The sequence below is a fragment of the Eschrichtius robustus genome, chromosome 16 (assembly GCF_028021215.1).
Source record: "Eschrichtius robustus isolate mEscRob2 chromosome 16, mEscRob2.pri, whole genome shotgun sequence".
NCBI lineage: Eukaryota > Metazoa > Chordata > Mammalia > Artiodactyla > Eschrichtiidae > Eschrichtius > Eschrichtius robustus.
The window spans coordinates 11,774,417-11,784,624 of record NC_090839.1 but is presented as its reverse complement, the minus strand read 5'-3'; the positions used below and the strand labels follow the sequence as shown (position 1 = coordinate 11,784,624).

The following is a 10,208-nucleotide window of genomic DNA, read 5'->3' as shown; positions in this document are numbered from 1 at the left end:
ACCCTTCCCCACTTCTTTCTCCCACCTGCCCAGAGTACTCTTTCTCAACCATTCTAAACAGGTCCCTCCTCAGCTGAAAATTCTTCCTTGGCTCCCCAGTGCCCTTGGGGCAAAGTCCAAACTCCTCCAGGCCCTGGAGGCCCGGCAGATCTGACCCATCAGCCCTGCCCACCCCACCCCCAGCCCTGAGAGCTGCTCTCAGTGGCTCTGAAATAGTTACTGATTCTAACCTCAGGCCTTTCCCCTCGGTATTTCTTCACTTCCTCTGGTAAGTGGCAACCCCCCCCCCCGACCCCCTGTCAAGTGACCCGCCTCTTGACTGTCACAGTGCCCTGTGGTCTCCCCTCATCAAAGCACACTTCCCTTTGCATTGGAATTGTCTGTTTACTTCGTCTGTCTCCTCCGCCGGACGGGGAGCTACCCTTCAGCAGAGACCCCGAGTGTTTTGTTCAGGGCTGTACCCCCAGCTCCGGTAACAGTGCCTGGCATGTTAGTGGGCACTCAGTAAACACTGAGGGAACGAATGCATTTTCCTAGATGATGCCCGTTTGCTTTGCAAAAAAGGCTGTGGCACTGCACAGTCAGCAACCACGTGCAGAAGTCCACTGCTCTTCTCCGTCCCCGAACTGTGTATTGTCCCTTGTCAATCCCACGCTCTTTGCGAGTCACTTTACGGGCGAAGGCACGCCCTTCCCAAACCCGAGGCGGTGGCAGTATCGGAATGTCAGGTGTCCAGACCCGCGGCGCGCGGCGCCAGGGGGCGCCAGAGGCGGGCGACCGTGCCGCGTCGGGCTGGCTGGAGCTCGGGTCCCGAAGGGGGTCCCGCCTAGTCCGGGGTTCCCGGCGCCCCGCCCCCGGCAGCCCGCAGCCGGGAGATGAGTGCATCCCCTAGGCCCAGCGCCCGAGCGGCCCCTCCCGGCTCCCAGCGCCACGCGGCGCGAGCCCCGCCAGACCCCGGCGCACCTGCTTGGGGCGTGGCCTCCAGCGAAGGCGCGCCTCGATTGGCGCGGAGGTGACAAAGGGGCGCGGCCGTAGGAGGCCCCGCCCACCCGCGGCTGGCGTACTTAAGGGAGTTGGCGGCCAGTATCCACGTATAGCGCAGCTGTACGGCCTCGCGGTTGGAGGGTCTTGGCATCCCAGCACGACCCGGCTACCCTCGGTGCTTCGGCCACCATGCCGCGCTCTTTCCTCGTCAGGAAGTCCGCCTGCTCCCGCCGGAGACCCAATTACAGCGAGCTCCACGACTCTTCTCCAGGTGAGTGGACGGGGTGCCGGACCCCAGGGAGTTTGGGGGAGGCAGGCGAAGGCTACATGGGGGGCACTTGAGAGGCAGGGCGCTTGGGGACAAAATCGAGGGGCCAAAGTCGAGGGGCCAAAGTCGAGTCAAAAGATAACAGTCTGGGTGTGAATAGGCCGGGGCAGGTGGATCCGGGAGATTGGGAGAGGGCTTTTAGAGGCCGGTGGTCTTGGGCTGAGGGGACTAATTAACCGCCGAGAAGCCGGGCGCCTCGAGAGCACAGAAGTGAGAGGAGGCGGCTTGTGTCTGGATAGACGCCGGCCAGGGGCTGGAAAGAGTCCGGAGTCCAGAGGATTTGGGGGAGGGGGTGGGAGAAGAGATGTGTATGGAAGGGGGACGGGGTGGTGCCTCGGCAGCTGGGGAGATTAGGGGCCAGGGAGCTGGGGGTCTTGCCTCAGGCTGGGGACTTGGGCACCGCAGGAGGAAGGAGACCTGAGAATGACCTCCTTGAGTTGGAGCTGGGGAAGGGGGGGGTCCTTCCTGTAAGATCTGGAGGTTGAGATGGGAGAACCAGGTGACCTGGCTGAGGAGGGGGCTCTGCCAGGGCAGGAACCTGTCTGTCCTGGTCATGAATCTTTTTTATTCATCTACTAAGCATTGAGTGCCAGCCCCACTCAGCCCCTGGCCCACATCAGGCTAATGTTTGCTGACTGACTGAATAATCTAATCCCTGACCTTGCCCTTTTCCCTGTCTCCCCCCAGAGTTCACTTTTCAGCAGCCCTACGACCAGGCCCACCTGCTGGCAGCCATCCCGCCGCCTGAGGTCCTCAATCCCACGGCCTCACTGCCTACGCTCATCTGGGACTCTCTCCTGGCACCCCAAGCCCAGCCGATTGGCTGGGCCTCTCTTCTGCCCCAGGAGATCCCCAAGGCCGTCGAGCTGACCTCCCTGTCTGACGAGGACAGCGGGAAAGGCTCCCAGCCCCCCAGCCCACCCTCACCGGCTCCTTCGTCCTTCTCTTCCACCTCAGCCTCCTCCCTGGAGGCCGAGGGTTATGCTGCCTTCCCAGGCTTGGGCCAGTTGCCCAAGCAGCTGGCTGGGCTCTCCGTGGCCAAGGACCCCCAGTCTCGCAAGGCCTTCAACTGCAAATACTGCAACAAGGAGTACATCAGTCTGGGTGCCCTTAAGATGCACATCAGAAGCCACACGCTGCCTTGCGTCTGTAGCACCTGCGGGAAGGCCTTCTCCAGGCCCTGGCTGCTGCAGGGCCACGTCCGGACCCACACTGGTGAGTACCCCTGCAGGCTGGCTGCCCTTCTCACTGTCCCACTGCCTTTGCTACCAGCTCTTGTAAGATGGGTTTGCTGTTATTTTCAGATTGTGGAAACTGAGCCCCCCACCCCCCACCCCCGCCCAGTCTCCTGACTCCTAGCTCAAGAGTTCAGGGGCCTGGCTCTGAAAAGTTTGGCAGAAACATTCATTCATTCATCAGCTAAGCAGATGGGCTAAGGAGATAACTTTTACAAGTCCCTCTGCAGGCTCAGTTCCTCAGCCAAATGGGTTGGAGCTGGGTATGGGAAAGGTGTAACCAACACCTTGCTGTTGGGGCCAGGTGTGAAGGGGCTCACCCTGCTCCACCTTCCCCCACCCGCCTCCCCCCACAGCCAGACAGGATGTTGTCAGACTCCCCACCTGCCTCTGAATCCTGCTTTGGGATCTTCCCCAAACTTTGGGCTACTGTTTCACCTCTCTTAGCCTCAGTACCCTCCTCTGTGAAATGAGCATAGAAACACCTTGTAGGGTTTTTGCTCTGGTTAAATGAAAGAAAGCATACAGAAATCACCTGGGACAGTGCTTGGTACATGATCAGTACACACAAAAATCATAGTTGGTATTCATTCTGCTTCCATGCTGTGTGTCTTTGAGCAAGTGATTTAACGCTCTGAGCCTCTCCGATTATAATATAATCTTACAGGGTGGGTTATGGTAGCATTTCATAGGGGGTTGTCTAGATTCAGTGGCTCCTTAATCGCTTTATAATATCATCATGGTTCTCAGATCTGCTCTCCCCACCCCGACTCACACTGCTGAAGACATAATCTTAATCCTATCATGCAGACCCGGGAACACCTTTGCTGGCAGAAAACACAATTATGTCTTGATGTTTCAAAAAATGCAATGCTGAATGTGTAGAAAATTATGCAATGGAGCCTGTTCTAGTCTTTAGCTTTCTGGAAATACAGAAAAGGTAGCCACTCCACCTTTTCAGAACATGAATGGTGGAGGCAACCCTGCTTGGGGCTGCTCTTTGGAGAGTGTCTGCTGAGGGAGAAGAGGGTTCAAGGGTCATGACTGTTGGTTTTGGGGGTCAGGTTGGCCAGGTTGGAGACTCAGTTGTGGCATTTCCTCATCCGGTGGCTGACCTCTGAGTGAGCCGTGAGGGTCAGTGAGGTGGTTTGTGAAGCCTGGCATTTTGCAGGCATTACTGGTGTCATCATTACTCTGACGGGGGGCGGGGGGGGCGGGGGGAGGCATCCTCCACAGCTTGCAGACTGTGGCTGCTACCCATGTCTCTTACTTAGTGCACAAACAGCCCTGATTTTAACATGGAGGGGTCCAACTGCCTGTCCTCTGTCCTGGGTGCCTGCCCAGCTGATGGGGTCTCTATTTGGGAGGAGTGGAAGCCCTCAGATGCTCCCCTGGGCCCCTCAGCTTCTTTCCCCTCCCACTCGGACATTATTTTAATGTAAAGGCATGGCTCAGACACAAAAAGCCTGTTGAAATGCACCAGTGCCATCCTCATCAACTCCCATTGTGTGCCTTAATGGTGCGCCCAGGAGGCGGGGCTGGGGGGTGGAGCAGGTGCACGGGGCAGCGGTGCCCAGCACCTGTTCCGGGCCGCAGCTGCTGGCCCGCAGTGTGTCAGGCCGCTTTAATCCAGGGAGTATCGCATGTACACTGCCCCCCTCGGCGGCCTTTGTCCCGCCGGTCTGGTGCCGATTTCACACTCCAGGAGCACCATAAAGACGTGGCTGGGCTGGGGAGGGGGAATCCGCGAGGGGTGGAGGTCTACTGCCTCCTGCTGCACCCCTCACATCCCATCAAGCCTGCCCCTTTGTTCAGGTTTGTGTCTAATCATAAGAAACATAAAGATAACGTTCACTGAGCACTTGGCAGTGCGGGAGGTGGGGGAAGGCGTGGTGCTCAGGGCTTCCTTCACCTGTGTCAAGGCAGTAAATCCACCAACAGTCCTAAGAGAGAGGTGCCGTCATAAACCCCATCTTACAGGTGTGGAAACTGAGGCCTAGAGAAGGAAGTCACTTTCCCAAGTCACAGCCCATAGGCTGGAGCCAGGGCTCCTTCACCTCGGCCAAGGGGGTGAGGGGGCAGTGGGGATTACAGGACTCCTTCCCCTTTTCCAGACCTGCATAGCATGGGCCCTGAGTTCACAAAGGAGTGTGTGAATGAGGAGGAACTTCCCTTGGACCTTGTAGACTGCAGTCATCAAACCCTTCCGGCCTGGTATGCAGAGGCAGCTCAATAACGGCAGAGCAGGTTACTCAGGTGTCCCTTCCCCAATCCTCTGGCTAGGTCCCGGCCCTCTGCCGGTGGCCTGTTTCCTTGTATACCTGCCCCAGGAGACTGAGCCCATGAACGTGGTTCCACAGTGGGCCGCAGGCATCTGACTTCTGGACTCCGCCCTCCCTGCCCAGCGCAGCGCCCCAGGCACCCAGAAGGCTGCTGGAATTCATTCATTCCCAGCTCTCAATTCCAGCACTGGGATTCAACTAGAGGGCCTTGGCCTAGGGGCATATAAGGCTGGGAATGGAAGGATAGGAGAATGTAGTTTCTTCTGGAAAAGACTGTTCAGTATTACAGAATAGTGCCTGGCCTGTGGTAGGAGCCTGATTAGTATTTGTTTAATGCGTTACCCTTCTGACTTTATTTGGGAAATGCTGCAGCCCCAGGAAAAAACGAAACACAGCATTTGACGTTTCTGGAATGTGAGTTACAGTCTCTTGATTGGGGCAGGAATTATGAAAAGTTGGTGAATGGTGTTTTCTGGTGGTGATTGAGGAGTCAGGCTCTTTTGAGACCTTTATAAAAAAAGACTTATTGTTGTACAAGCATTTATTGAGCTCTCACTGTGTACCCAGCCCCGAGTGCAAGACTCTTCTCAATACAGCCTGGCCGGGCAGGTGAATGAGGGCCACAGGTGGGGTTTTTTAAAAAAAATAAGTCATAAGGTAAAAGGTTTCTGTAGCCTCTTGGGGGTTCTGGGCCTTGGGCTGGAAGCTTGGAATGGATTCGGGGTCGGGCGGGCGGTGGGATCCTGCCCTCATGGGACTCAGTCTGATTGGGGGACGGACAGACTTGAAACTACCCTGAGTGTGATCCGAGTTGATGGGGAAGCAGGATAAAGGAGTGACCTGCTGGGGGATGGGGGTGGGGTGGGGCTTTAAGGCTGACTCCTAAGCTTTGTCCTCAAGAGGAAGTAAATCCAGGGGTTAATAAGGAACACCCATTACAGCCCCCTTAACTGAGGGGCAGTCTGTGTAGTGGTTAAAATCAAGGGCGCTGGAGTCGGGCTATTTGGTTCTTGCTGAGACGCTGCATATTCCCTGTGCCTCAGATTCACCATCTCTAAACTCAGGACAAAGGTGGGGTTAAATGAGATAGTGTAAAATGCTTCCACTGTCCCTGGCACAAAGTGTTCAGCAAACACAGTTGTCATCACTGTCATTGTTGAGCACTTCCTGCTGGCAGGGCAGGAAAAGTACTTGATTCAACCTTCTCTCAATTACCAGCCTCTGTGAGTGGGGGATGAACAGCTCCATTTTACAGATGAGCAAATGGAGGCTCAGAGAAGCCAGCTGACTTGCTCAGGGCCACACGGTGGGAAGCAGCAGCGCTCCCTGCCAAATCCAGGCCTTTGGACACTGTATGGCCTGGCTTTTCTGGGTCGCAGGAGTTCCTCAAGGTTGGGGTGAGCCGGGGGTGGGTGGGGATTTCAGTAGACATCAGCTGTTCTCCCAAGTGGCTGAGTCTCACTCAGCTCCCTCCTGTCTTCTCTCCCCAGGCGAAAAGCCCTTCTCCTGCCCCCACTGCAGCCGCGCCTTCGCTGACCGCTCCAACCTGCGGGCCCATCTCCAGACCCACTCGGATGTCAAAAAGTACCAGTGCAAGACGTGCTCCAGAACCTTCTCCCGAATGTCCCTGCTCCACAAGCACCAAGAGTCAGGCTGCTCAGGGGGGCCCCGCTGACTCTCAAGGCTCCTTGCGCCTCTCCGGGCCCTCCCCCCACCATGCAGTGGCCTCCCCCAACTCCAGAAGGAAGGACCTGGCATCCTTCTCACTGCCGCAGAGTTCCCTCCTGAGCTCCGCCTTCTGGCTGCGTTGGCCCCCCAGGACTCTGAGGACCATTTCCCAGTCCTCTGCTCTGAGCGCCTCACCGGGCTCTGAGGGGGGCCTTTCTGTGGATGGCTGATGGGAGAGTGGCTTGCAGCAGAGACCCCCTCCTGGCAGCCGCTGCTCCAGAGTGTTCTGGAGTTGGCCTTTCTGCGTGGGTTTGTGTATCCAGAGCTGTTTGGATACAGCTGCTTTGAGCTCCAGGACAAAAGCCAGCAGACTGATGAGAAGCTCCCACCCCACTCAGGGGACCCCAGCCTCCCCTACAGGAACCCTCAGGCCACCCCCTCCAGAAGGTGCAACTAACTATGCAAACATCCACCCCCAGGTGCACTCGCGGGGGTGGTCCCTGACACTAGGACAGCGTCTAGACCCCAGGATGCCCCAGGGCCTGGGCAGCTATTTCAGCCTCCTGTTTGTCATGGTGGCACCTGTTTCACGGGCAATTTAACAACGTCTCCAAAGGGACTGTGAATAATTGCCTTCACTTGTCCGGGGCCCAAGTGGGGTGCTTCGGCTCCACTGATGTGTCTCCCAGAACTATTTTCGGGGGCCTGACAGGTGGGCCCGGGAGGAAGATGTTTACATTTTTAAAGGTACACTGGTATTTATATTGCAAGCGATATTTTGTACTAAGGAAACGTTTTGTATAGTTATATGTATGGTTTATTGATATTCAATAAAGTGGTTAATTTATATATAAAAAAGTCTACTTGGTTTTATAGTGGAGTGGGTATTTTAAAGGGCCTTTAGGGAGGGAGGAGGGGGCAGGGATTCGTGGAGCTCAGATACTCCTGACACAGCCTTAAATCTTGGCCTCTTAAACATCACATGGCTTTGGACCTCTGGGTTTGTCAGGGACCTTGTTTGTGCAGATGGGTTTTCCTCCGAGCCTGGATGTCCTGTCCGATGCGGAGGTTGGGAAACACCTGTGGGCCAGTGAGCAGTAGGGCTGTGTGTGCAGGTTTCTTAGTGGTCTCTACACTGCGGCGCTTACTCCTCTCGTGCTCCCGTTTTGAAGCCCACCAGGCCCACAGGGCGAGAAGCGGGCTCCTGGGTCTTAGCAGCTAGGCCTGCTGTGGGGCCTTCCCCAGCACTGCAGGTCTTTTGGGGAGGGAGCTGCGCTGCTCCCAGATGAGGGAGTGGAATGCAATGAGCAAGAAGGGGACAGAGGACGTCCTTCCTGTTTCCAAGGGCTCCAGGCCCCGCTCCGGCCTCCCTGTCAGACCCACACCTCTGTCTGGCCCCTGGGTACCAAATGGCCTTTGATGCAAGGAAATTGGCTGGCTGGAGTCGGGAGGGTGAGAAGCCGGGCCAAAGGGTAGGGGTCATTCTGCTTCCTGCTCGAGGACAGGACAGGACAGGACAGGACGGGAAGACGGTCAGCTTGCGTCCTGGGCTGAGATAATTCACTCCCGGCAGGCTGTCATGGTGACCTCACCTCTGGGGCCCTCCTGGGGCCAGGAGAAAATGAGTGTCCTTTTTGAGCACAAAAGGTGCCGAAGGTGCCAGTTTCCTGCGGGGAGCTGAGCGGGCGTCCCAGAGCCCCAGAGTCAGGCCGGGGGCGGGGGAGCTTCGTGTTCCAAAGGAGAGATGATTCTTTCTTCTAAACAGGAAATGGTGACCCGCAGGCCGGGAGCAGCCCTTAATGACTTGCAGCTTTCCTCCCAAAAGAAAAAAAAAAGTTCTCTAACAATCGCCAAATTGTAGCTGGCCTCCCTGAAGGGAAGTTAGGGAGTCGGTGGGGGGCTGGGGGCTTGGGCGTCAATTTGCTGAAGGCCTACTGTGTCCCACGTCCCTGGGTGTCATACATCCACCCGTAGTAGGTGCTGACATTGATGGTGAATGAATAATTGATTTCACACACTCCCAGAGGGATGGGCCTCATGGAAACTCCCAGCTGGCATTCAACGTGGGTGCACGAGGCTCTGATCATTCTGGGAGTCAGGTACCAGGCTCATGCCCTTGACTCGCAAGGCCTTGGAGCAAGGCTCTCCGCCTCTCGGACCCCCAGTTGCTGCCTCTAAAATAGGGTGATGACAGCGCCTTCCTCCCCGGAGACTGTAAAAGGATGTCCATCCAATCGGTTTTGATGAGCCCCGTGTGTGCCAGGCCCTGTTCTAGGCCCCAGGGTTACAGCCCTGAACAGAGAGACAGTCCCTGCACTCAGGGAACTAATGTTTTAGCAGGGGAGACAGAAAACAAACAAGTGATTAAGCCGCTTTCCTACAGTGACGTGCCAAGATGGAATTAAAGAGAGCGCCTACTAGAGAGTGATGGGGTAGGGCACCCTCCGATAAGGCAGGAGAGCTGCAGCCCAGCGCCCATTCCAGCGGAGACCTGGAGAAGAGAGCTCCAGCCTCGCGAGGGAGCAGCAAGTGCAAAGACTCCGGGGCTGGAATAAGCTTGCCACGATGCCGAAAAACACCAGGGTGGCAGAGAGGCTGGGGGGGACCAGGTGGGATTGATGAGCTGGTCCAGCTCCTGCAGCACTTGTGCAGGTGGTGAGGAGGAGTTGGATTTTGTTGAGCCCAGAGGGCAGCCACGGGGACATTTTAAGCAGGGGAGCCATGAGGCCTGCTTTACTTTTACACTGATTCCCCCCATCCTGGTGGAGAATGGAGTTAGCCAAGTCAGAGCTGGGAGCCAGTGAAAGGCCCAAGGCAGAGGGATGACTGCTGTCCTGGCCCAGAGGGGTGGAGGCCTCGGGGGATGGTTGGATTGAAGAATCTGTAGCAGCTGCGCCTCCAGCGCTGTGCCAGGCACACCTGAGCGCTGGTGGGTGCGAGTTACTAGGGATTATTTAAAGGAGATGTTGGACCCGGTAGCGGGGGTGGGGATAAAAAGAAGGATGGTTCCTGTGTTCTGATGTGGACAAGCCCCCACTCAGCCACATTTAGCTAAGTGAAAAAAATAACATGCAGACCATGCTCCCTTTTGTGGGAAGAAGGGTGGAATTGAGCATGTTATTCATTCTTGTTTGTATTTGCATACAGAAACTCTGGAAGGATTTACAATAAAACAATCAAATCCATCTCTAGGCGGGTGCAGAGGTAGAATGGGGTGGATGGAGGCAGGCAGGAGAGAGCAGGGAGCCAGGCTTTTTAGATTTCTTTAAAACTTTTGATTTTGCAATAGTTTCAACCTGACAGAAAAGTTGCAAGAAAAGTACAATAAACTGGAATCTTTTGATTGGCATTTTATCAAATGCAAGTCTGCATTTTCTCTCTCTGTATACGCACATGCCCACTTTTTTTTTTTCTGAACCATTTGAGAGTAAGTTGTAGGCATGATGCCCCTTTACCACGAAGTATTTCAGCGGGTATTTCTTAAGGATAAGAACGTTCTTTCATATGACCACAGTTCAATGATCAAAATCGGGAAATTTAGCGTTGGTGCAATGCTATTATCCAATCCACAGTCATAATCAAGTTTCCCCAACTGCCCCAGTGATGCCCTCCGTAGCACTTTAGGGGGTGGGGAGAGATCCAGATCCCACGTTACATTTACTTGTCCTCTTTAGTCTCTCTTATTCTGGAACAGCTCCTTCCTTGGTCTTT

At 55.6% G+C, this 10,208-nt stretch overlaps 1 protein-coding gene across 1 annotated transcript; it reads left to right on the top strand.

Moving 5' to 3' along the window:
- Positions 1-1,109: 1,109 nt before the first annotated feature.
- Positions 1,110-7,331, top strand: SNAI1 (snail family transcriptional repressor 1). The gene is made up of 3 exons (XM_068524625.1): positions 1,110-1,255; positions 2,000-2,527; positions 6,320-7,331. The coding sequence occupies exons 1-3, from the start codon at positions 1,174-1,176 to the stop codon at positions 6,502-6,504; spliced, it is 795 nt and encodes a 264-aa protein (XP_068380726.1). The 5' UTR covers positions 1,110-1,173; the 3' UTR covers positions 6,505-7,331.
- The last annotated feature ends 2,877 nt before the right edge of the window (positions 7,332-10,208 follow it).